This window comes from Polyodon spathula, chromosome 14, assembly GCF_017654505.1.
Source record: "Polyodon spathula isolate WHYD16114869_AA chromosome 14, ASM1765450v1, whole genome shotgun sequence".
NCBI lineage: Eukaryota > Metazoa > Chordata > Actinopteri > Acipenseriformes > Polyodontidae > Polyodon > Polyodon spathula.
Window position 1 is genome coordinate 11,573,897 of NC_054547.1, and position 25,798 is coordinate 11,599,694.

Genomic DNA, 25,798 nt, shown 5'->3' on the forward strand with positions numbered 1-25,798 from the left:
TTTGATAACGGACATGATAAAGTGCCAGTTTAAGTCCAGATTTTCAAAACTTAAGCTACCAAACTTAAAAAAAAAATAAGACTAAGTGGAAACGGGTGAGAACCTTTGGCGATGGTGGCGTGAATCTTGTACTCCAGAGTCTCCTCCAGGGGGTGGTACTGTGCAGTGATTGAGGAGGCGTGGAGAGTCTCCACCAGGAAGGGCATGCGTCCGCGGGAGGTCTCGTACGTGATGGTATGATTCCAGGAGTAAGGCACGCTCACTTTATCAATGCTAAACATCCGCGTGGAGTATGCATACAGCTGGCCAGCACCCGTCTGGATATAATCTTCTGTGTAGTCCTGAAACAACAAACAAGCTTTTTTCTTTCTTCGGCAAGGCTGTTGTCTGCAGGGATATCCTTTCAGGGGCACCACAGTTTATGCAGGCAAGACAGTGATTCGATTTGATTGTAAAACAATTTCAAAAAGCCATACCTTGACACTGACGTCAGCAGAGGAAGGAAGCTGTAAGATATACCCATTCACAACGATGTCCAGTAACAAAGCACCATCTGAGTCCAGCCCACGTGCTATATGAGTCATTCTCAAGATTTCTCCTGAAGTATAAAATGGGTAGTAAGAAGTCTGCTTGGCAAACCCCTTTTCATTTAGTATCCTCTTGTAATGATACTACCATTAATAGTCACTCCAGTTGCATAGACTTCCATATCATTGTGTGATCACAGAAAAGAATATACTGCAGCTGCACATATAATTCCAGCTTTTTTCAAATGCTATTAAGAAAATATAAGTTTTAACATATGGATGTTTATAAATTGTCATTACATATCTTTCAATCAAGATTTTACAAACCAGTTGCAAACTCCACTTGTGTCTCTCGTCGGAAGACTCCCCCTGTTAGGCTGAACCCATTCACTGCCTCCCCAATCTCCTTGGCTGTGGTCCAGTAGATTGGGTTCAGGATCGAGATGAGTTTTCTCATTGCAGGACCTGTGGTAGGAGAAAATTGGGAATAAAGACATTTCTAATGGCCCTATTATCAAACTATCCTACATGCATGCTCTATCTGGATCTTTTCTGGTTTGCTAAGGAAGAGAATCCATTGCACCTACCAAGGCTTCTGGGCACATTGGTGATGGTTGCCTGTATAATCCTGGCACCAGATTCCTCACTGTCAGTGACTGTGGCGTTAAGGATTGCAATTCCGAACTCAATGTTGTTGATGTTTCCTATAACACTTCCCCTTGCTTGCTGGGGTCCACCTGGATCAAAGGACACTTTTAGTAAGAGATCTTGTGTATCTTGTATGCCATAAAAATAACAGGGTATGATTTGCATGATCAAATTCTAATTTTACATACATGCCTGCTTTTTTCCAAAAACACGTTTTCACGTAAAAACATGTTAGAGATGAAATACAGATGTTAAATGTATAATATTTAAGCAGTAAAATAAAATTATATATATATATATATATATATATATAATATATTTATATATATATATAGAGAGAGAGAGAGAGAGAGAGAGAGAGAGAGAGAGAGAGAGAGAGAGAGAGAGAGAGAGAGAGAGAGAGAGAGAGAGCAAAGTACGATGACGCCAGGTAAACCATGACCTACGTCAACTGTATGAAAAAAAGCTTTTCATAGCAAATGCTCAATGCACAGTTTTATCAAAATCACATAATTGGTTTCCAAAATATTGCCTACAATAGATCAGATTATCATGCCAGTACTGTGAAAAAGTAGGTCTCTCTGGATGAAAAGCCATAGTTCGTCCATAGTTTAACTATGTTTTATTCCCATGATATAGCCTTACCTAAGCATGCACAGTATGTATTTCCACTATCTCCTATCTCCAGTTAGGTGACTTACCTGGACATGCCTGAACGTTACACCTGGACACCTGGGAAGTGTCTCCTGGGCAGGACCGACCCTCATTGGTTGGCGGTGGGTTGTTGCACAAGCGAATCCGGGTCTGTTCACCTGCACCACAGGAAACCGTGCACTCACTCCAGTCCTGCCAGGGACCCCAGTTACCATCCACTGTAGACCAAAACATGATAGTACAAGGACATCCAATAATGTTCAAGTACATCTAACAGGGGATTTTAATCTTGTCAGAATTTAGGAGCTACAAAGGGTTACCATTTGGACTGGGGACCTCCTAGTGAGACCGCTGCTGTAGAAAGGTGAAGAACATTTATTCTCAATGTTTGAGTAAGGAATTAGTTTAAATACATTTAAATAAACAGAAGATTCCAACACCATTTTGATAATTGGCTTTCAGAAAAACAAACTCAACATGGCAATGAAATATCTGGAAGAGGCACTGTTGGGCTCACCAGGACAGGTGTCTGTGTTACACCTCTGGATCTGTGTGTCAGCTCCAGCACAGGCTCGACCCCCATTGGATGGTCGGGGATTGTCACATGTTCTATACCTGCGCATCTGACCACCATTACACGTCCGGCTGCAGCTCCCCCAGCTGCTCCAGGGGCCCCAGTTACCATGGACTGGAAAGAAAGTCATCACAAACATTAGGCGTTGGAGAATATACACGAGTTCAAACAGGTTGTATATACAGTAAAGCCTGTCCAATCCAGCCCCTCTGTAAACCAGCATTCTGTGTAATTCAGCAGCATTTTTGAGTTCCGACCAAATCCCTATTGAAAATAAAGGTGTGAACCTGTCTATTCTGGCATCCGGCATGATTTGTAAAACTTGTTTGTCTAAAATCAATGTTAATCTTACTATAATCCTTGAATAACATGTTATAGCTGCACACTACTTTTACTGTATGTATTGTAATTGTTTTTCTGAGTATTAAAATAGCTTGTCACTTATATTTCTTTAGGTACAGTATAAGATTTTGCTATGCCTTTGCTATATCCAGCAAATTATATAATCCGGCACAATTTTCCAGTCCCAAGTGATGTCGGATTAGACAGGTTTTACTGTAAAAGCAGTTAGAGATGGAGGATTACGCAGGTTTGAGACTGGGCTGTACTCACTGGGACAGGGTTCGCTGTTACAGAAGTCGATGTGGACATCGTTGCCTTCACACTGGTGCCCCCCGTACTGTGGTGAGGGGCTGGCACATGCTCGGGTTCTCTGACGTGTCCCTCCACCGCACGACACGCTGCAGGCTGCCCAGCTCACCCACGATGTCCACTTCCCGTCCACTAAGGAATGAGAACACAAACACTGTATCTTAACATATTGAAGTATTTGTTTTTCACTTAAATTAATTGCATTCATTCAATTTAGCAGCTCACACTGCTCACTGGTGCATCCTCGAAAACAACTTGTTTTTGCGAAATGCTTTAAATATGGCTTTGCGGAAGCTATTAATGGAGACATTCATCAGTTTCTGTTCAAAACAATAAATTATAAAACAATTATTTTAAAATATTTGGTGTTTTCTGCATTTGGTGTTTAGAATGGACAACTACATTTTAAAACACTTCTTCAGGTGCAGTAGGTGTTGTGGAATACAGTAATGGTTACTTCTGAATTGCTGTGCTCTCCATGCTGGTTTGAGTATGAAGCTCCTTACCTGGGCAGTGTCTCTCCTTGCACACTTGGGTCTGTGTGTCCTGTCCCTCGCAGTGTGGGCCATCAAATGAGGGAGGGGGGTTGTTGCACAGCCTCAGTCGGGTCTGTGTGCCTTTGCCACAAGTCTCGCTGCATGGGCCCCAAGGCAACCAGGCTCCCCAATTACCAGAAACTGGACGAGAAAAACAAAGATATTAGTGTGAATTATTACATTGAACATTGATAGTGTTATACCTACTACACACAGCCACCCATACCTTGGCCTGTATGCAGTACATTTTTAAACAACCAGAGACTGAATTTCTCTTACCAGGACAGGGTCTGATGTTGCACATAATGGACTCCACGGCCTTCCCCTCGCAGGGTCTGCCCCCATGCTGTGCGGAGGGGTTACTACAAGAGCGGATCCTGGTTCTGTTTCCCTGGCCACAGGTACGTGAGCACTCTTCCCAGGACCCCCAGTCTGACCAACTCCCATCCACTGCAGGACATACAAAAACAAGCCAGCATGTGAGACACAGTAGGATAACCTAATAGTTATGGGCTCCATGTAAATGGTTGCATTATAGATTTTGGTTTTCCATAGAGATATCCCTCTCCTTCTTTAGTCCAGTACTGACCTGGGCAGGGCCTGCTCTGACAGCTGCGTGTCTCTGTGTCGGCCCCAAGGCAGTGCTGGCCTCCGTTGGCTGGGAGAGGGTTATTACACTGTCGGAGCCTCTTCTGAACTCCCTGCCCACAAGTCACACTGCACGGGGCCCACTCCAGCCACTCAGAAAACCCACCATGCACTGCAAGACAGGAACAGGTAAAACTGTCAATGATAGGACATTCTCTTCTGGACCTGTAATCAAATTAATAATGACATACATATACATACATGTATTTTTTCCACTAAACAAAAGAATCCACTACCATGGTAACATGTAAATGGTTATATTCAATTTAATTAAATTGTGGTCTGGAAATACACACCCTGCACTGTCATGGGTACTCTGACAAGCACAGAGCCCAAGAGGTTCCTGGCCACGCACTCGTACTCCGAAGTATCCTCTTTCTGAGCTCCGGTCAGGCGCAGTGAGTTATTGGACAGAATAGTCATCCGGTCATCTCCCAGGAGGGGGCGCCCCTGACGGGACCACTCGATGGTGGGAGGGGGCTCCCCGTCTGCTTGGCAGTTCAGCACAACCGTAGTGCCAGCATTTACCACCGTCTCCACAGGCTCCACCGTGATAGTCGGGGAACCTGGAGGTCAAAAGTTACTATGAAACCTTTCCAAGGAGAATGTTAATTGTGCTTTCTTCTTATGGAATGTTATCTTACTTTGCAAGGTTAGCGTGACAATGCGTTCAACCATCCCAGCATCGTTGGTGGCGATACACATGTAGCTGCCACCATCTTCATTCTAAAAATACAAATGTATCAGTAAAACCTGGTAAAACACAGATGACAGCCACTGGTAATGTTACTACAAGTAACACAATCTTAGAGCAGGGAGAGTGGATACAAAGGAAAGGAAAGCAGGGATCTGTAAGTGTAAGTACCACAGTGCCGTAGATAGCGAGGGAGCCGTTGTCGAGCTGGCGGATGCGGCTGCTGATCTGAATGTTGACTCCTTTCTTACTCCACAGGATTGTAGGACGAGGGTCTCCACGGACCTCACAGTTCAAGATAGCGTTCCCTCCCAGCGGCTCAATCCGGTTTGAATGGAAATCTCCGTCGATGACAGGAGGCTCTGATGCGGTGACAGCAATAGACGTGTTAATACTTTAAGATTGGCCTATATCAGCCATGGCTTCAAAGAAGCCCTTGAGGTAATAAGCAAAAGGAATTCAGTTTACCTTTGACATACACAAAGCCTATTGACTTGATGGAGCCCACGCTGTTTTTTGCTATGCATGCGTAAGTTCCTGAGTCATCCTTGCTCACTCTCTCAATAACAAGTTCACTGTGACCATTCACATTGTCGAATTGTGCTGAGTAGAAATGAGACACAAGAGTGCTGATCAGCTTTATAATCTTAATAAAGCTCTGGGGTAATGTATAGATGTGGTACAGCATATGCATACCTGGAATAATGTTGTTGTTGAAGGCCCATGTGATCCGGGGGGTGGGCACGCCGACAGCCCCGCAGGAAAGCATCAGACGCTCCCCCTTGTTTAGGGAAGTATCCCCCAGCAGCTCGGTGAAGGCAGGGTGAACATGTACCGTTAGGCTCATTGTCTTGCTGTCTTGACCCACAGCATTGCTTGCAATGCAAGTTAAAAATCCTGCGTCATCAGGCTGCCGGAAAAAGAGACAAGAGTTTAAACAACCCCTATCAGGGTATCCTGCTCTAGTGAGGGCGCAGTCATGTGTATAATCCTCTGTATGTAGTCCTTCCTGTCTGTGACTTACTTGAGCATTATCTATGAGGAGCTCCCCTGACTGCATGACAGTGTATTTTCCTAATAGATCAGACAAGGGCACTCCTTCCTTCTCCCAGGAGATGAGTGGCTGTGGAACCCCATCTGCAACGCAGGGCAGCACTGCCTGGGAGCTCTCGATCACAGAGTACTCTGTCTCAGAGCTGCGTATAGTTGGTGGGACTGGAAAAAAAAGACAATGAACAATTAGACTAGGCAAAAAAAAGAAGCAAATGCAATCTCTGTAGGCCCTGGGAATGACAAAATAATCTTGACAAATCACATACATTCATGAAAAGTGAATTTTAAGTTCAGTTTATCCATATGAGGTCTTTTTTATGCGCCGTGATGAGGCTCAACTACCGTGCACAATGAGGCTCATCTCGATGTTGCTCGATCCGGCCACGTTGGCCACAGTACAGGTGTAGCGGCCGGTGTCACCGGGCTGGGCGAAGGTTATTTGTAGTGCTCCGGAGCTGAGAACTCGCAGGCGAAACGACTCCGTCACCAGGTGACCATCTTTGTGCCATATAACTTCAGGGGCAGGGTAGCCCTGAGCCTCACACAGCAGGGGAACTGATTTATCCAGAGCCACAGTGTAACTCTTTGTCTGAGACATAATGACAGGAGGGACTGCGGAAACAAACAAATGAAACAGTTGGATGTCTACTACCTCTCACCGACTTTAAAACAGGCATTGGTCATTTGAGATAGTTGTTTGTAAATACCTTGCACTCTCAGTTTAGTCTTCCCCAGGGCTATCCCAGCAGGATTCTGTGCAACACATATGTATGTCCCAGCATCCTCCACTTTGGCACGAGCTATCTGCAGTGCGCCATTGGGTAACAAAGTAAAACTACCTCCTGGATAGGAAACAGGTTAGCAGTGTTAATCTCTCAAAACCACACAGCTGCTCCAGCTGGATATAATATACTGTTGTATATTACTAAAAGTCAATCCACTTCAATGCAACTTACGTGTGGTGAGGATGTTGATGCCCTCTTTCTGCCAGGATATGGTTGGTCGAGGAGTTCCAGTGGACTCACAGGGCAGGGTGGTCGGGTTATTGAGAATGACGTCTACAGTGCTGGGATGCGCCTGGATCACTGGGGTCTCTGAAATGGGAGAGCAAGCATTGAAAAAATGAGTTATTTCCGCTAACAACAACAATCAATTTCAACAGCTGTGCAGTGGTGTTAATTTGAGGATATGCCTCTTTATTTCTAGTCCATTTTACTTATATAGACCCAACTGTGATACAGGATAGTTTAGCTTGTATACCCTTTGAGCTCCACAGGTTTAAGATGATGCATACCCTGAACAGTGAGATGGACGTGCCTGTGGGCAGATCCAGCAGCATTCCCCGCTACACAGGTGTATCTGCCAGTGTGGCTCAGCTGGGCAGTACTGATCTCAATGGTTCCTAGAAAAGAAAAACAGTGATGTCTGAACCATGTAACTTGAGCAGCATGCACCTCAGCAGCTGATGCAGCACTCCATCTTTTACAGTTAGCCCTCTCTCCCCAGTCTTCATCGTTGCAGCATTACCTGTGGGGAGGATCCGGTAGCCCTCTCCGCGTGGCAGCAGTTTGACCCCATCTTTGCTCCAGTGAATGGTGGGCTCAGGCACCCCAGTCGCAGTGCAGCTGATCACTGCAGGGGACAGCTTAGTCACCAACAGCTCTGTCGCCTCGTCAGCAATGGAGGGAGGAACTGCAGTACAGCAAAGACATTGATCGCAAAAGCATTACAGTGCAGCCCGCACCACTCTAATTTCTTAGGACCTCTCTAAATAGACACAGATTGATATGTTCACATATAGCAATAGTGTAGCTGGCTAAATCTGATCTAGACTATCAAACTACCCTAAAATACTTACCCTGTACTGTGAGCTCAATGGATCTTTGATCTTCCCCAGCATCATTGGACACAATACATTCATAGACTGCAGTGTCATCCACTGTGGGGGCAATCACCACAAGAGATCCTGAAGACAGAAGCCTGGGTGCAAGAATGGCCAACAGCAAATATGTAAATATACACAAACAAATTACAGTGCTTCAAACCTTGCAAATCTCTAAGAAAATCATCCAGGAGTTTGGGTTCTTCCACCAACCAGAGCACCCTTCATCTTCTGTATGACTAGCTCCCCTTTACTATGATTTTTAACACAATTAAGAGAAACCTTGAGTAACCTGTACATATTCTGGTTCTGGTCAATGCTGAGTAGACGGCCGTTCTTCTTCCAGGACACATCAGGTTTGGGAATGCCGGTGGCCTCGCAGGACAGGGTGGTCTGGACATTGACAGTAACAGTGATGTTGGTGGGGCCCTGGGCAATGGACGGAGCCACTAGGGATAATGAACAGAGGACATGTTTACTGTGCATGTTGCGACATGGTTAAGCTTTATTGATTCAATTATATTATTGAATATTTACCAGGTGCCTTGTTCTTATTAACACTGAAAAATGCTGATGTTACAGCCTTTGTAGAAAGTATATTTACCAAAGACTTGCAGGTCAACCCTCTTTCTCTGGGTCCCAGCGGGGTTTGTGGCCATGCACAGGTAGCGCCCCGTGTCTGTAACCTGGGCTGAGTGAATATGCAGAGACCCGTCTTCTGAAAAGGAGTATCTAAGCAGACCAACAAGAACCAGAAGCACTTTACACGTGAGTTTATTTTGTAATGACCATATCATTTTAAAATTGGTATATATTCTTATCAATTAATTTACCAAACATTTGATTTCTAACTACAGCAGGAATGATCAGACCATTACATATGCAATACAGTATGAGAAATTAAAAAAAAGAAATGTAAAAATGACCTAGGATTGTTTCCTGCCAGTACTGCCCCGTCTTTTCTCCAGGTGATCCTTGGCTTGGGGAATCCGCTGACAATGCATTCCAGCACGGCCAGCTTGTCGACGTGCACAGCTACTGTCTGGGGGCCATCCTGTATAGCTGGAGCAACTGTGTGTAACAAAATACAAAACATTCATAAGCACAATTGGGATGGACCACAGAGGTCAGGTTTGTAAACATGACACATAAAAAGAAGAGAAATGTGCTATGTTTAATCGTGAAATTTCTTTAAATACCTTTTTTTAGACCGTCAAATGCTGTGAAATAAGCCACGTTTTACGGGGGGAAAAAAATACTGTCCAGCACAGATATATATAAAACACACCAAACTTCATCGACCTTGATATGAGAGACCTCTTTCTCCAGGGCTGAGTTACATTGGCTAATGAAAACAAGGCTGTATCTGGTAGGGTGAACAGAGTCTGCTGTACAGATGTAACATAGAGTAGGTTGTATACCATGGACAGCTAAGATAAACTCTCTGGTTGTCGTCCCAGCTATGTTACTGGCAACACAGGTGTATTGTGCCCCATCTCCGAGCTCAGCATTGTTGATTTGCAGGTAACGACCGTTGGATAGGATGCGGACACGAGGAGTGGCCTAGGAAGAAGAAACGAACAGGAGAGATGCATTAAGGTCCAATTAATTTCATTAACTTTATTTCATATAACCCCAATATTGGTATTGCTGTGTAATGATTTCAGAATACAGATGCAAAACCTGATGTAGTTGATGTAAAAGAAAAGTGTGTCTTTATTAATCTGCATAGTAGCCAACCTACTTGAGTCGTCAAATCTCCTTTTGTGTTCATGCTGCTCAGTAATTCAGCAGTACCTGTAGTGGCTCTCCATCCTTGAGCCAGGTAAGGGTTGGGGGCGGGACTGCGTCTGACTTGCACTCCAGGATCGCCTGTCTGTTCTGGAGCACAGAGAGGTCCTGGAGAGTGCTCGTACCCGCGATGTTGGGAGGAACTACAAATTAAATCCATGTGTTATTTGAAATACTTCAATTAAATCTAATCATATAAACAGAGACTTCCAAAAAAAAAGCTAAATGTAATGTACACTGCTAATGCGCAAACATTTTTCATAAATTATCGTGAATGAAAGTCAAGTTTCTTTTCAAATCCCAAAGCAGCTTGGCTTACCGTGTACTCGCACTAGGAACTCTTTGTCATCATCTCCTGCAGGACTGGATGCCAGACATGTGTATCTTCCTGTGTCCTCCACCTGTATAATAATAGCAGTCACAGACACTTTGCATTAGTTTGCCCACCCCTTACTTTGAGGGGTCATCACATACAGCCTACCCCTCATATGCCTGACTTTAGCAGGTACCATTATGCCTGTCATTTACCCAACAGCAAATTAAAAAATGCACAAGATAAACCTGCTGCTGAAATGGAGACACATTAGTACCTGAGCGCTTGCTATACGGAGCACCTCTCCCCCTCGCAGAACCCGAATGCCGTCAGTTTGAGGGAGGGGTCGGCCGTCCTTCATCCAGGTGAGTTTGGGGGCTGGGATCCCAGTGGAAATGCAGAGCAGCTCCAGGGCATAGTTCACAATCACTGACACCTCCTCCGGAAAATGAGAACCATTGATACGGGGCGGGTCTGGGGAAGCATAAAACAATGATATATAAAACATGAAAACAAGAAGAGGTCAGTACTGCACAGTCACTGGGTACATTTTACTATTGCTTCACCATTCTCTGAGTAAGTTTCAAGAACCTGTAAGCGTTACATTCTAGAGGAAACAGACTGTATCTATGCTAAATAATTTACTGTTGAATGAATGCAGTTCTCTGTAGTGGGTTTATTCTAATTATTTCAACCACCAAATGAGCAGCTGCTGGAGTCGGATGCATTGACTTACCCAGCACCTGGAGATTAAAATGTTTGCTGTCCTCTCCTGCTTCGTTGCTGGCTATGCAGGTGTACCTGCCAGTATCCTCCACCTCTGTCTGGGTCATTTGCAGTGCCATGCTGTGGTTCAGCACAGTGGTTTGGGTGCTGAGCTGCAGGGGTAGGCCATCCTTCAGCCAGGCCAGGGTGGGTGTGGGAGTGCCATCAGAGATACACAGCAATGCGGTGGGGTTCCCTCGGACCACAGTCACGTCCTCCACTCCCCTGGTGTTGTCAAGGCTGGGAGGAACTGATGACAAAAAACAGAGCCAGTGTTTATTTTTTATCACCACTTGGTGCTGTTAATATTGTTCTTCAGAAAGAAAACAGCAGCGTGCAGCTCTACAAATCGAGCTTTCACATTTTCACTTACTGAGCAATCCCACTGTGAGCTAAAACTCACCATAAACCTGTAGGTTGTAATGCTTGTTGTCAACCCCTGCCCGATTTGAAGCTACACAGGTGTAGGTACCTGTGTCTGATACCTGTGCTCTTACAATTCTAAAAAACAAAGTAAAACCAAAAAAGTTATTAGCAGTGAACCAAAATGTTTTGGCTGTGATAATATATATTATATATATATATAATATATATATATATATATATAATATATATATATATATATATTAACTTTATACTAAAGGAAAAGTAATTCATTTATTTTTGAATTAGTATGTCGTATCGGCATGCCTTTGACATTGTAGAGTCCTTGACTTTGTAGAGTGGCTCTGAGCATTGAGCCTGTGAATGGAACTGTAACACACCTGAGGACCTGTCCAGCAGACAACAGTCTGATCTGGGAGGAGATGGGCAGAGGGAGGCCGTTCTTCAGCCAGTTGAGCTGTGGTGGGGGAGAGCCTGCAGCTATGCACTCAATGTTGATGGAGCTGTCCAGTATGACAGTCAATTCGTCTGGGATTTTCCCATTACTCTGGATCAATGGAGGGACTGCAAATGAAAGGAAGATTGAAGCAGAATCAATGAGAATGCATTACAGTTCCACAGGCTTCCCATCAGTCCAAGATGTTTTGTCTACCTCCATTGTGTTCCATTTTTTCAGAACCTTCACTTCATCAGCAATACAAATTTGCTAGCTTGTTCTCATAAAGATTATTACTCACCATATACATTGAGATTAAATATCCTGTCCTCTTCTCCAGCCAAGTTAGTGGCCACACAGGTGTACTTCCCTATGTCTTCAGTCTGTGCTCCTGTAATACTCAGGGTGCTGCCATCTGGGGAAACTCTGAAAGAACAAAGCAGCATTGGTCTACAGACTGGCTAACTATACATTGGCACAGGATGTATGTGCAGAACACATCTTTACCATTCATGTAACGCCATGAAACAAAGTCTTTATCACCTTATCCTTCTTGCTTCAGTCACATTCAGTTTCTTCCCATCCTTCAGCCACTTGATTGTGGGTCTGGGGATCCCTTCAGCAATGCAGACCAGCTTAACGGTTTCATTTACCAACACACTAACCTCGCTGGACATCTCTGAACCAGTGATGTTCGGGGGGACTGAAATAATAATACAAAAAAACAAATTACAAGCACAAACACATCTAGACGATGTTGTGTTTTTATGAAAACCACAGTTCTAAATGTATTCTTCTTGCGAATAAACAAAGTCTAACCACTTCCTCATTTTATGCACCTATCTTGAAAAGACTAACAATAATAGTATGACAGCCCAGCTGTTGACCAACCATGTTAAAGTTCCACCTCTTGTTGTACCTTGGATAGTTAGGAAGTAGTTTTTTTGTGCTTTCCCCTCCACATTTGATGCCACGCAGGTGTAGGTGCCGCTATCTGAGAGCTGAGAGCGGGCAATCTGCAGTTTACTGCCACCTGACAGAATGTGCATCTCCAGGGACTCAGAGTTTCCTAAAGGAAAAGCACACAAAGATCTGAAGGAATTCCTAATTCTTAACATTAAAGCACTAACTGTAAATAACAGTCATTTAACACTCTACTTGATATCGGTATTGCATTATAATAGTGCTCTACACAGAGGTCTCCATGATATTTAAGAAAGTGTTCTAGCAGATGGTTGGCTTCTTTAACAAAGTGTAATGAATACCAAACTTTTATCCAGCAAAGCACTCTAAAATACTCTAAAAGAGAGCGCACTAACCTATTGGTCTGCCATTTTTAAGCCAGGTCAGTGTGGGAGGTGGGATCCCCGTGGCGTCACAGGCGAAGGTCACTGGGTTACTGATGGTCTCCAGCACCTTCACATCTTTAGGGCCATCAATGCTGGGGGGGACTGGCAGAAACAACACAGACAGCACTCAGGACATGCTTAGAAACCTTGATGTAGTATTTAAAACACAATCACTGCTTTATAACACAGTACTGATCCAAATAAAATGTTGTATACCGGAAGTCCAGCAATGGAATAGAGATACTATATCATTTACATTTCTGTAATTTACTACTATTGTAAATATAGTATGAATAAATAATGCCATAGCAGTATACGCACAGAAAGACAGGCCATGATCTTTACCTGGTGTAGAAGGACAATGTAAAACATTACTACAATTTTTGGAACACACGAGCAGTTACCAACTCTAACCCTAATTAAGAAGTAATTTAAATCTTAAGCTCTGTATTCAAATTCTCTCAGATTGACCCATCTTTCTGAACCTTTGCAACATAGCGTTTCTCATGTTGTGTCAAAACATTACATAAAGGTTTTTAGAAATGCGCTACTTACCATAAACATTGAGGTGGAAATTCTTGTCGACCTGTCCAGCAATGTTGGCTGCTTTACACACATACTGTCCCGTATCTGATACCTTTAGTATAAAGGAAACATTTAGTAAAGGGCCGGCTGTGTTCACAAGTAAAGGGTTTATGCTTTTTACCTCACAAGTGAGGGCTATATTTTTTTAACCCTAAAGCACTGCATAATCTGAATTTCTCATTCTATGAGGAGTGCCCTACTATACCTCAGCCCCTTTGATTTCCAGCATCTGTCCATCTGCCAGGACCTTGACGTTGGCAGACTCAGTGATCATCCGTCCATTCTTGTACCAGGTGATACTGGGAGGGGGCACAGCGTTTGATTCGCACTCCAGTGTCACCGAGTTTCCAACTCGCACGCTCACAACAGCAGGGTTGTCCCCACTGTGGTCTCTTATACTGGGGGGAACTGGAATAACACAGGGATCAGAATGCTAGTACACAGAGGGCCTGCATTACACAGTTTGAAGCAGCTGTGTGTTTTAAAGGCCCCCTGGCTTGCCTTCTAGTACAGGTTAGAAACATGCCGACCTGTTTCAGCAATCTTAATAAACTTTTACATAACATCCCATAAAAACACCTAAATATATTTTCAGTTTACTGGCAAGTATCACTACAGAATTTTTTTTTTTCTTTAAATCCACCAAAATGTAAATTCTGTTCTTTAATAACAATGTTATTAAAATATGTTACCATGAATAACTGTATGTATCCAAAGAAAGACACTGGCTTGGAGTGAGTGAGTGAGTGAGTGAGTGAGTGAGTGAGTGAGTGAGTGAGTAAATGAGTGAGTTAGTGAGTGAGTGCCTGAGTGCCTGAGTGAGTGCTTGAGTGAAGCAGTAAATAAACAAACACCAACCAAACACAGTGAGGAAGATGAACTTCTCGTTTTCCCCGGCCTGGTTCATTGCTACACAGCTGTACTTCCCTCCATCTGACAGCTTCGCTCGTGGGATCTGCAAGGTACGTCCTCCTAATGCCCAGAACAAAGCTACGATTAGCATTCGTAGTCATTACACAAGAGACACGGGACTGCAAAACTACAGTACCTCCAGTTCTAAGAGTATAAATAAGGTGAGGGGAGCTTGTGCAGTCCTGCGGTATCTGAACTGTGAATTAACACATCAACTGCAAGACTGGAAACAGGGGCCTCTGTGTACTGACAGGAAGCATAAAGGTTAAAAACAAACTGCAAGTTATTCTTAGAGCAGCTGCATGGCTCGTCGTTTATCTAGTTTATTTTCATATCATACACACATAAACAATGCGGTAGGATATGCACAGTAGACAAGAATACGCACATTGAGAGTCTTTCGCAGACTCTAAACAGTATAGATAAACGTTCACTGACCGGGCATTATGAGCACGTTACTGTTCAGCTGCACTGGCTTCCCATCTTTCAGCCAGCTAAGAGTGGGAGGAGGAAAGCCTGTAGCCTCACAAGTCAAAGAGATGAAGTTGTTCACCACCACCGTCACATTCTCTGGGTTCCTACCCATAACAGTGGGGGGCACTGCGAAGAGTAAAACATGTTACAGTCACTCACAAACCGCACTGCAGGGTATTAAACAAGGCACATTCTACTGCTGATGGAAGCAAAGCCAAGTGAGACTCAGATCTCTTATATTTAATTAAAGCTTTGCCTTCAATGATTAGTTTGTCAGAACAGAACAAAGACTTCCAAAATGCACCTGGTGCACTAGTTGAGAATCACTTACCGTGTACATTGAGGTTGAAATACTTCTCAGCACTCCCTGCCACATTCTCTGCCACACATACGTACCGCCCTGTATCTGTTACCTGAGCATTCCCCACCTAACATGAGCCAAGAACAATGCTATTAAGATGCAGCCATAAATACACAAGTTGGCATCACTTCAAGTTCATGGAAGGCATTGACAGCAGATTAGGCTGCTCACCTGAAGTGTTCTTCCATTGGACAGCAGCTTGTGTGTCTTGCTTTCAGTCAGGGGCAGACCGTCCTTCAGCCAGGAGATTTTCGGGGTGGGATTGCCATCGACCAGGCACTCCAGCATAGCGGTCTTGTTTACCAACACAGTGACCTCGCCTGGCAGGTCTCCATCTGCACCCCTGATGGAAGGTGGAACTGCAGACACACGCAAACCCTTCGTTAAATCCTCTGTGGTAAAATATTTTCAAGTTATGGTTCTGCTTTTTGTGCAAGGATGGGTGACAGCAAGTTAGGGTTTAGGTTAGCTGTCACGGCCTTTTGAAAAAAATAACCTAAAGCTCCTGCTAATGTAAAAAGGAGAATATACAGTACCTCGAAGCCACACATTTTTGGTGCCAAGAAGTCAAATCTGGCAGTCATATCTCTTTTAAGCCAAACTAGTACCTAAGTTACTCAGCAATCAGCTATATATCTGAATTATACTCCATAACAAGTATTCTATGCAGTAAACATACTATAAAACAACTGTAGTTTTACCATGGGTGTTCATAGGCGGTCCTTTCAAAACTCCAAACCAACACTATTTAGCAAATGACAGCCAACAATATTCTATCACTGATTTTACTCACAGAGAACTCTGACGTCATACTGAATGGAGTCCTCTCCCGCTTCATTCGTGGCCACACAGGTATACCTCCCAGCATCCTCTGCCTGAGCCCTGGGGATCTGCAACACCCGGCCTCCTTAACGGAAGAGACAACAGAGAAGTAATATTACAAATGAGAGGCGTTTGCCATTCAAGAACAACAATGTGATCTTGGCTCTCATCCTTTACCTGGCAGTATCAGCACTTTGCCACTAGAGGTCATGGGTTTGCCATCCTTGTACCAGGTCAGAGTGGGTGGGGGCACGGCGTTGGTCTCACAGTAAAGGGAGATGGGGTTGTTAATGACAACGTCCTTGATATCAGTGCCACTGATACTTTGCACAGAAGCTGTGTCTTTGATTGCTGTAGGTTTCTGGAAACTTGGGGGGACTGCAGGTCAAAAAGAGCATATTTATTTGTCATTAACAGTTCTACCAGCTAGTTAGAAAGCAACAGCGATTAGTGTACCCAGTGACCTTAATAAAATCCCAAAAATCACGAAACTGAAACTTAAGTGGTTATAGTTCACGTAATATATACACATGTTCCCAAGTAACACCCACACAAACCACAAGAGGGAGCTCACTCAATTCAAACAGAAAAAAAGGCAATATCTGTTTCAGCAGCAGAGTTGAGTGCTTAGGAGCAGCACTTCATATAATGAACACATTTTACCTTGTATATTTACATCAAAGTCCTTTTCATCCTCCCCAGCGATGTTCGAAGCAACGCAGGTATAGCGGCCGGTATCTGACACCTGGGCTTTCCGGATCTGGAGAATACGTCCATTTGCTGTGATTGTAACATGGTCATCTGCTCTCAAGGGCTGCAAGAGATCAAAAATAAATAATAATAATAATAATAATAATAATAATAATAATAATAATAATAATTTTGTTCCAAAACTGGCCAAGTGATAGCATTGCTGGTTATGTGTTGTGTAAACCTTTACCTGTTCATCTTTGTACCAGTTCAGTGTGGCAGTGGGGATAGCCTGAGCCTCACACTCCAGAGTCAGGCTGTTGTTCACTTTTATCTTCACTTCCTTTGGAGAGAGGCCAATACCTGGGAGGTCATCTTTGCTTATCACAGGGGGGACTGGGAAAATAAATACACAGTGAAGCAACTACGATTTTTGTTTCATAACAAACATGCTGCTATTGGGTTCTCATAATAGATTGTACATATAATATGAATAACCAGGATAAGGTACTTACTATAAACTTTGACTTCATAATTCTTGAGGGTCTCGCCAGCTTCGTTGGTGGCCACGCAGGTATACCTCCCAGCATCCTCCTCTTGGGCATTCAGAATCTGTAGGGTGCGTCCACCTTTTTAGTGAACACATTAGGCTTATTAGTGAGGATGCTGATGAGACCCTGTCCTGGCCTATAACGGAAACCCTGTTTTAATGAAGCATTGCTTGAGCACGTTCCTCACCTGGTAGAACCCTGATGTTTCTGTTGGATTCGAATTGCGCTCCGTCCTTAAGCCAGGTAATGGTGGCAGGTGGGTAGGACTGTGCCTCACACACCAGGGAGGTGGGGCTGTTCAGAATCACCGTCACATCTTCAGGGGTCCCCTGCACGTCCACTCCAGCTATCGTGGGAGAAACTGCCAAAGGAAAAACAAACTGCTAGAGAGGATTCTAGTAGTGGGGTATTGGGGAGGTTGTGTCACTGTTCTAGAGTGTTAAAGGGCGACATCTTTAGGAACCCTACCCAGCACGTTGAGGTTGAAATTCTTGCTCTTGTACCCGGCGGTGTTGGATGCCACACAGGTGTATCTCCCCGTGTCTGCCACCTGGGCGTGGGAGATCTGCAGGAAGCGTCCATGAGACAGGACCTGGTGCTGCTCATCCTCAACCAGGGGCTGCCCATCCTTCTGCCAGCTGATCTGTGGCACAGGATTACCTGCAAGATGAGCACACAGCAAGATGTAAAGGGAGTTAGTGCAGCCGGAGAACAATGTAGATGTTGCGAAATTCATTATTAAATACAGCATGTACAGCATGATGCATTCGGTATGAGAGATCTTTAAATTACATTTTGTTTAGTGATTACTGTAGCAAGTCTGCAATATCTGGCCTGGTTGTGCTGCAAGCTAATCAAAGACTAGAACTTACCTGTAACCTCACACGTCAATGTCACGCCTTGCTTCTCTTTCACTTTCACATCTTCCAGCTTCTCTTCATTACCAATGCTTGGTGGAACTATTTGGGGGGAAAAAAAGAACAGTTCAAAATCTTTACAAATCATGTCACACTCAGTTCTACAGCGAAGAACACTCTTTTCTTTAGCTGTTCTCTACTGGTTTATGCTTTCAAGCAAGTGGCTCTGATTGAACACATACCCAGGATATCAAGGTCAAAGTTCTTCCTCTCTTCACCAGCAGTGTTGGACACCACACACGTGTACCTCCCAGCATCCTCCACGGCAGCATGCATCAGTCGCAGCAGCCGGCCACCTGCCCAAAACCATGAGGTCTGCATCATTGTGAGGGCTAAAACAATCACTACCTTTCCCAGTAGGGGATATACACTGATAACAATTAGATCTCAAAGTAAGAATCAGCTGTATTAATATTTAGTTCAACTGCATGGAATTCCTATGCCTGTATCTGTAGCCTGTAGTGTGTGAGGTTGAGCTGCGGACGTACCAGAGAGAATCCTGACGGAGTTGGACAGGCTGATGGGGCGCCCGTCCTTGAGCCAGGTGATGACAGGCAGTGGGATGCCAGAGGCCTCGCAAGACAGGGCCACAGGGTTTTTTACCACCACGCTGACATTTTCTGCTGTCTTCAAATCTCCACTGATACTAGGAGGCACTGACAAGCACAAACAGACGAGCAAGTTGTTCTCATTAACATCGCACTCATTTTTGATTTAAACATGATTTATGTTGGGTTTCAACACTGAATCTAACGTTACAATTCGGGTATAAAAAAATGAAATAAAATGTAAAGCTTTTCAAAGGCACAACAAATTACATTTGAAACATTTTAGGGTTTTTTTTACTTTGTAATGTACTCACCGTGGACACTGACATCGTATTTCCTGTCAGCTTGTCCAGCCACATTCACGGCCACACACATGTAGCGGCCTGTGTCAGGCACCTGGGAGTTCTTGATCTGCAGCAGGCGGCCCTCGTTCAGAATCAGGACCCCTCTACCATTTACCAGGGTCCGGCCGTCCTTCAGCCAAGTCACCGTGGGCTGCGGAATCCCCTGTGCCTCACACTCCAGCGTGACATCATTCCTGCGCGTCACCGTCACGTCACTCGGGCGGCTCCCGCTGTTCAAGATCGTAGGCCGGACTGAAGTATGTAAACAAAAGTTATACAGTTTAGACCTCTAAGCAACACTACTGAAAAGTATCATTCCCTAGTAGGGACGTCCCATCACAGTCCTGGAGGGTCAATGAGACAATGAACTACCTCAGGGTCTGGATGGAGGTTTCATTGGTTCAATTAAGCAATTTAGTTAAGGGTTGGAACTAAGACCAGGAGTGAAAGGGCCAACTTTGGACACCCCTACCCTAACTTAAGCTGAGAGGGAAGTGCACTCATAAATTTATGACCTACAGCACCTGGAGTTTCCTGGAGTTTAATTCAAGTAATTACCAACCCCAACTTTTTCAAGTGCCACCTTGTTTTTCTGTTTTTATTGAAAAAAATTGCACCAAAAAGTTCTTAATTGCAAACACCTGGCAACTCATAAATCTCGTTTTCCATTTGTTCTGCATTACAATAAGATATAAATCATACTATTACTGTGATAAGCATAGTAAGTCTTGACGCAAAGTACAGAAGGTAGCTGGTTACATGCCACGAATGCAGTGCTACCTCCCCAGTCAATTTGGAATTGTGCATTGTTTTAAGTAATTGCACAGTCTTCCATACCATAAACCTGCAGGTTGTATTCTTTCATGGTGTCCCCAGCCACATTGGAAGCCATACAGGAGTAAGAGGCAGCATCAGACTTCTCAGCACTGGAGATCTGGAGCTGTCTTCCTCCGGACAGCACTCTCACCCTGCCTCGGGAATCCGCTTTCAACACAGCACCTGCACACACTCAGAGTCAGGAAAGTCTCTTCTATTGGATGGTAATTCACCCAAACAATCCAAGCAATACCATTTTAATTAATACATTGTATTTGCCTGGTGCCTTTTCTAATTCACATACTAGGTTTAGTAGAAATGCATCCAGGTGTTGCTTACCATTTTTTTTCCAGGTAAGGCTGGGCGGAGGGATACCGCTGGACTCACAAACTAACGTTATGAGGCTGCCTTCAGTCACAGTGAGCTGAGAGACATCATCGGAGTCCCGGATACTTGGGGGAACTGAGAATAGAAAGGATGTCATGTTTGTTGATAACAAGTTGTTCAACAAGTGGTGTGGAAAATGAAATGCAGACAATGCAGGCTTCGCACTGTATATGGTTATACTGGGGAACAGTGACATTTAATACAAGTAAATGAGTCTATTTATTGTTGATTAAGCTTTTGTTTTTAACTGCTCCAAATGCAGCTGCATCAAAAAAAATCAACCAGTTCATCAGAATAGTTCAATTCAGTGTGTAAATGTTAAATAGTCTAATACAACCTCTTATTACAACTGAACATTACCTGTCTTAACTGTCCATGTTTTTGCACATGACGTTTGCTTTTACCAAACTATACATTCAATCACTCTGCTTTCCAAACCTGAAACTGCAAGCAGCCTTAGACTAGAGTGCTGGCAACCAGCAGCCTGAACAAGATCCAGAGAGTAAATCCCTCACCTGCATAAAAACCACAAAAATACACTTTCTAAACATTTGATCATGTTTCCCACCAATGTGCCAGAAAAAAGCACTCTCTCTTTCCCTGTCCATGAGTAAAAACTTCTTTCCTTGGCTTGCAGTCGCTCTGTTCATTCTGTTCCCTGAACCAATCAGCTGTCTGTTTCTGCAGCTGGCAGGAGACTTGGGTCAGCAATTGGAGAGCAAGATAAATGGGTTGCTGATGGAGAGACAAGGAGCTTGAACTCAGATCAGTAGAATGGTAAACTGAGGTATAGTACAGGTATCCGTAATCCACAGCATAACATTGATGAAGGGACAGATCTGTGACAGGGGGGATTCAGTTAAAGGAATATGAAATATCTTCCTGATCGTCACTAACCCCATTTTAAACAGTGAGGCTGCTAAAACACAGCTCCTGTGTTTGCATAACTATAGGCTAGTACGAGATCATAGCCCAGTGATACAAATCTAGAAATCTTAGCTTAGGTGTTCTTGGTCAATAATATTAATAATCATTTTTCTGTTGGAAAACTGGAGAATGTTAAAATGTCATTTCTTTGTTGCTTCTCAAGAGAATTTTCAGCAACTGCCAGACTAAGTTGCTTTGTCAGTTGCTTTCGACTGTTATCTGCAGTGTAACAATGCAAAATGACTGTGATTTTTAGAAACTTGTTGACTTTGGAGAAACTATCAAACATGTGTTTCAGTTTCCAGCATTTGACGGTCAGCGTCAAACAAACAGAACTTCCAGCAGGTTACAGTTAAATGAATTATGGAGGCAGAACTTTAGCTGAGCCTCTGCCAAAGTAGCCCTTAGTGAGATGTCGATGATTGTAAAAATGAATGTTAAATCATTACAGTGCCATAGTTGACTAGAATTATCTCATCAAGCTGCAATGACACGGCAACATAATAATGACATAATTTGAAAAATGGTTCAGATGGCAGCGACATGTCAACGCTTGCCGCTTGAAGAACATCTGTATCTAGTAAGAGGTCTCAGTGTTTCAGCCTAATATGTCAGCACTCTATGCAGCATGTTCTGTGGTATTGTGGCCAGTAAAGAAAACATTGCTCTGCCTGTTGATACATGCTCTACTATACCAGGGGGTGCAAGCTACATCGACAACTGACATCTAGAAGTCATTTAAAAAAAATAAGAAGTCTTTATTGAACTTTTATCTACAAAGAATATTTGCAGGGGTTAGAGAGTTTTAATATACAGTACAAGAAGAAACTCCAAATACCAATAATCAAGGACAGTTCAAGGCTTATTTTAATTAATAAATGAAAATAGTTTGGAAAAGTTAAAATAAGAGTGGGGTTAACGTTTCATGAACATGGTTAATAGTCATGCATAGCTTTATCATTATGAGTAATCTAATCATGAAGTCCTTGAAGTGGAGAAATAAACTTTGGTGCCAATTGTATAAAATTGTGTGATCGTAATGTCTAGAGCCAAAGCTCTAGCTCCAGCTCTGGTTGTCCTTGTCCAGCCAATGTTAACCATAGAATGTTCACACTTGTCCACAGTTTTCTATTCCAGTTATCATGATTGTACTTGTTCAGCCACTGGATCTATCTGTCATATATATATATATATATATATATATATATATATATATATATATATATATATATATATATACCCTTATACCTTGTGACAGACCTGGAAATAAACACCTGTGCTGCTCTGTCTTACTGCATTAAATTACAACTCAAGCCTCTCAGATTTCTTGTTAGAAACACACTCACCCCACACATTCAGGTTATAGTTCTTCTCTGTTTTTCCAGCAACGTTTGTAGCTTCACATGTGTACCGGCCCATATCCTGGACTTGAGCTCCATCAATCTGGAAAATAAATACATTAATAAATAAGATATTATGTATTTTTGCAGAAAGATTATTAAAGTTAACCAGCCCCTGCAATGACCTTCAACCTGGCAGTTAAAATCACGTGAGCATTCTCTCCACATTACTTGACCACTGTAAGTTCTTGTTTTCAAATCCAAACCCAGTAAAATATTATCACGCTAACATGACATTGGCAAATCTACTGTGCGGTAAATGGCCTTTACACATTACCTATCTTCACATTAATTCCATGACTCAGTCTGCAAGTTCCTAAAGTCCTTGAATCATATAAAGATTTGCATTATGTTGTGTTTTCAGTATTTTGCTGACAAAGTTGAAGACACAGCTATTGCTGACAGTTACCCTAAGGGTGCTTCCATCTCCTGACACGGTGAGACCAGGTTTCCTAAAGAGCGGTCGCCCATCCTTGAGCCATCGGAGAGTGGGCGGCGGGATGGCGTTGCTCTGACACTGCAGTACTACAACCTGGTTGATGACAACAGAAACGTTCTGCTCCTCCCCCATGATATTTGGCGGTACTGCAAGAAACACCCCAAAAAAATGACTTATCTTTCCATACATAAATAAAAGCTATGTAATACATTTTACTTATTGGTACACTTTGCTTTGGCCTCCTGTGATGCACATTATCTTCCAAAGATAACTGTGCCTTTCAATAAGCACATCAAACACTCTGCTTTCCTCACATCCCTGACAAGCTTACAGATAGTCTACACTACATGTTTTGTAATTAGCTCTTGTTCCATTTTATTTATTTTTTTTACATCTAAAACTTGACCAAAATACATCTAGAAATTGTAGCTCTTCTTGGTCAATAATAATAATAATAATAATAATAATAATAATAATAATAATAATAATAACTATTTTGAAAAACTGGAGAATGTTAAAATGTGCTGCCTTTGGAGGGAGCCAATCACTTGCCAATCAGCCAGACATTTACAAATATGCTTTCAGTTTGGTCGACACCCCCTCTGATCTCTACAAAGCCCCAGCAAACATATGTGAATATTTACTTTCATCAAACAGAAATCATTTTATGAAAAATGCTTTACTGTGGTGCAAAATACAATTTCTAACAGTCTGTGGTTAATGTTAATTATAGATGCCATATTACGTTTTCAGTGTTGCAGTCAAGTTATTAAAAAGTTATTTAAAAAAAAAAAAATAAAGATAATAAACTGTATTGTACACACTGATTTGCCAATACTGATTCTCTGAGCACACACTCACCATAGACCCGAAGGTCAGTGTCTCTTTGCTCCTCTCCGGCTGCATTCACAGCCACACAGGTGTACTTCCCTGTGTCACTGATCTGAGCGCTTGCGATGGCCAGCACTCGGCCTCCAGAGAGAACCTGGGAATCATTGAGTGGGAAATAACAGTACCATCACTTAACTGTAGATGAAGTCAAGTGAATTAATAGGTGAATACAGTAAGACTTTTTACCTGAACTCCATCAGAGAAGCCAGAAACAGGGCTGCCATCCTTGAGCCAGGTAAGGCTGGGGGCTGGAATGCCTCTTGCCTCACACTCCAGCCTCACAGGGTTGTTTACAACCACTGCCACCATGTCACTGCTGCCTGAGATTGAGGGGGGTACTGCAGGAGGAGAGACGCAACCATGAGCCAGACAGCCAGGAGAAACATACACGCACAAATCAAATACATGTACCGAAAATAAATGGCTTATATGCTGCTGTCTTAGTTACTCACCATACACTTGGAGGCTGTAGATGAGCTCAGTAGTGCCTGCAGCATTGATGGCAGCACATTTATAAATCCCTGTATCTGACATCTGGGCATTGTCTATCTGGAGTATCTGACCACGGTTCAGTAACGTCACCCCAGCAGCACTGGTGATGGGACGGCTGTCCTTGTACCAGGTGATAGCTGACAAATGGAACAATAAACAGAGATGTAACACTTTGTAACTGCTATAAGGACACACCCTGCTGCTGGCTGCACTGAAACATATGGAGAGACAAATTGTGATTTTTTTTTTTCTCCCTTAGGTACATAACAAAGAAATGAGTTCAGCACAGCACATTCCTCTTACCTGGCAAAGGATTTCCAAATGCCCTGCACTCCAGCTGGATCAGATGGTTAATGATGATAGTCTCATTCAGAGTCTCTCCTCCATTTTCTATAGTGGGGGGCTCTTGTGGATGGGGGAAAATGACACGTTAGTTGTAATGTGTAAAACAAGTAATAGTTTTATTTATTGTATATCATTACCCCCTGCTAATTATACATCCCCTGCATGTAATGCTCACATAATCTGACTGACATTACATGATTTATAAGAACAATCTGAAGAACTTTTAAAGCCAATCCACATTTAGACAGCTTGTTATCACTTAATAAAAACGCAGCAATGAAGGGTTCTTACCTTGCACGTTGAGCTGGATGTGTTGTTGTGCCTCTCCAGCAGCATTGGTTGCCACACATGTGTATCTGCCTGCATCCTCCAACTGAGAATTCACTATCTGAAGCACTCTTCCTGCCGACTCTAACTGGAGAACACAACCAAAGACAGAGGATTAGAAATATTTTATCCTTGCCATCTAACTGTTAGAATTTAACTGCAATAACCCTGGTGTGAGGGGGGCACTGTGATCTAGAATCCTACTTGCCTTTATGTGTCCACTGGCAGTATTGACTGGGCGCTCATCTTTTAACCAGGTGATTGCTGGATTGGGAATGCCATTGGCCACGCACTGCAGAGTTATGGGTTTGTGTACCACCACAGAGCGCTCTGAAGGTCCTGTCGACTCGATTTTGGGAGGAACTGCATCCATGTACAAAGAACAGCTATTTATTTGAAAATCATTCATCAGGATAAGACAAGCTCTCTGTAAGAATGCACTCCCTGTAACTTCAGGCTTCACATGAGTTTATTAGCGCTGAAAAGCCCTAAATCACTTATTAATAAATAGTTAGAACTGTAAAACTGCAACAAGTATTGCGTAAGTATGTGTAATTATGATTTGCAAATTCCTAGTCCTTAACTGTGCATATCCAAAAAAATTTAAAAAATGACCTGCACTTACTCCCTTTAATAAGAAAGCAGTGTTTGTAAAAAAAAATAAA

General features: G+C 43.1%; 1 protein-coding gene across 2 annotated transcripts in view; it reads right to left on the reverse strand.

Moving 5' to 3' along the window:
- The window catches only part of hmcn1 (hemicentin 1), a 91,848-nt gene that overhangs the window by 5,694 nt on the left and 60,356 nt on the right, over window positions 1-25,798 (reverse strand). For both annotated transcript variants that reach the window (XM_041271187.1, XM_041271186.1), the window contains exons 35-97: window positions 25,342-25,496; window positions 25,098-25,221; window positions 24,765-24,866; window positions 24,422-24,598; window positions 24,156-24,307; window positions 23,940-24,063; window positions 23,049-23,224; window positions 22,586-22,682; window positions 20,265-20,387; window positions 19,947-20,108; window positions 19,080-19,361; window positions 18,706-18,873; window positions 18,400-18,513; window positions 18,173-18,259; window positions 17,769-17,960; window positions 17,488-17,661; window positions 17,265-17,378; window positions 17,000-17,145; window positions 16,723-16,873; window positions 16,237-16,437; window positions 16,031-16,144; window positions 15,409-15,596; window positions 15,208-15,304; window positions 14,841-15,002; window positions 14,349-14,462; window positions 13,696-13,898; window positions 13,461-13,542; window positions 12,876-13,007; window positions 12,476-12,625; window positions 12,100-12,259; window positions 11,858-11,982; window positions 11,501-11,684; window positions 11,140-11,237; window positions 10,708-10,986; window positions 10,249-10,445; window positions 9,978-10,059; window positions 9,665-9,801; window positions 9,289-9,430; window positions 8,794-8,938; window positions 8,472-8,599; window positions 8,160-8,316; window positions 7,844-7,965; window positions 7,513-7,677; window positions 7,280-7,387; window positions 6,942-7,079; window positions 6,693-6,827; window positions 6,328-6,597; window positions 5,957-6,147; window positions 5,629-5,842; window positions 5,401-5,535; window positions 5,104-5,294; window positions 4,883-4,964; window positions 4,535-4,804; window positions 4,180-4,350; window positions 3,870-4,040; window positions 3,561-3,731; window positions 3,016-3,186; window positions 2,347-2,517; window positions 1,877-2,047; window positions 1,115-1,264; window positions 855-992; window positions 477-598; window positions 104-341 (exon numbers count right to left, since the gene is read on the reverse strand). In XM_041271187.1, coding sequence (XP_041127121.1) covers window positions 104-341; window positions 477-598; window positions 855-992; window positions 1,115-1,264; window positions 1,877-2,047; window positions 2,347-2,517; window positions 3,016-3,186; window positions 3,561-3,731; window positions 3,870-4,040; window positions 4,180-4,350; window positions 4,535-4,804; window positions 4,883-4,964; window positions 5,104-5,294; window positions 5,401-5,535; window positions 5,629-5,842; window positions 5,957-6,147; window positions 6,328-6,597; window positions 6,693-6,827; window positions 6,942-7,079; window positions 7,280-7,387; window positions 7,513-7,677; window positions 7,844-7,965; window positions 8,160-8,316; window positions 8,472-8,599; window positions 8,794-8,938; window positions 9,289-9,430; window positions 9,665-9,801; window positions 9,978-10,059; window positions 10,249-10,445; window positions 10,708-10,986; window positions 11,140-11,237; window positions 11,501-11,684; window positions 11,858-11,982; window positions 12,100-12,259; window positions 12,476-12,625; window positions 12,876-13,007; window positions 13,461-13,542; window positions 13,696-13,898; window positions 14,349-14,462; window positions 14,841-15,002; window positions 15,208-15,304; window positions 15,409-15,596; window positions 16,031-16,144; window positions 16,237-16,437; window positions 16,723-16,873; window positions 17,000-17,145; window positions 17,265-17,378; window positions 17,488-17,661; window positions 17,769-17,960; window positions 18,173-18,259; window positions 18,400-18,513; window positions 18,706-18,873; window positions 19,080-19,361; window positions 19,947-20,108; window positions 20,265-20,387; window positions 22,586-22,682; window positions 23,049-23,224; window positions 23,940-24,063; window positions 24,156-24,307; window positions 24,422-24,598; window positions 24,765-24,866; window positions 25,098-25,221; window positions 25,342-25,496 — 9,792 coding nt within the window. The remainder of the gene's footprint in view (window positions 1-103; window positions 342-476; window positions 599-854; window positions 993-1,114; window positions 1,265-1,876; window positions 2,048-2,346; window positions 2,518-3,015; window positions 3,187-3,560; window positions 3,732-3,869; window positions 4,041-4,179; window positions 4,351-4,534; window positions 4,805-4,882; window positions 4,965-5,103; window positions 5,295-5,400; window positions 5,536-5,628; window positions 5,843-5,956; window positions 6,148-6,327; window positions 6,598-6,692; window positions 6,828-6,941; window positions 7,080-7,279; window positions 7,388-7,512; window positions 7,678-7,843; window positions 7,966-8,159; window positions 8,317-8,471; window positions 8,600-8,793; window positions 8,939-9,288; window positions 9,431-9,664; window positions 9,802-9,977; window positions 10,060-10,248; window positions 10,446-10,707; window positions 10,987-11,139; window positions 11,238-11,500; window positions 11,685-11,857; window positions 11,983-12,099; window positions 12,260-12,475; window positions 12,626-12,875; window positions 13,008-13,460; window positions 13,543-13,695; window positions 13,899-14,348; window positions 14,463-14,840; window positions 15,003-15,207; window positions 15,305-15,408; window positions 15,597-16,030; window positions 16,145-16,236; window positions 16,438-16,722; window positions 16,874-16,999; window positions 17,146-17,264; window positions 17,379-17,487; window positions 17,662-17,768; window positions 17,961-18,172; window positions 18,260-18,399; window positions 18,514-18,705; window positions 18,874-19,079; window positions 19,362-19,946; window positions 20,109-20,264; window positions 20,388-22,585; window positions 22,683-23,048; window positions 23,225-23,939; window positions 24,064-24,155; window positions 24,308-24,421; window positions 24,599-24,764; window positions 24,867-25,097; window positions 25,222-25,341; window positions 25,497-25,798) is intronic.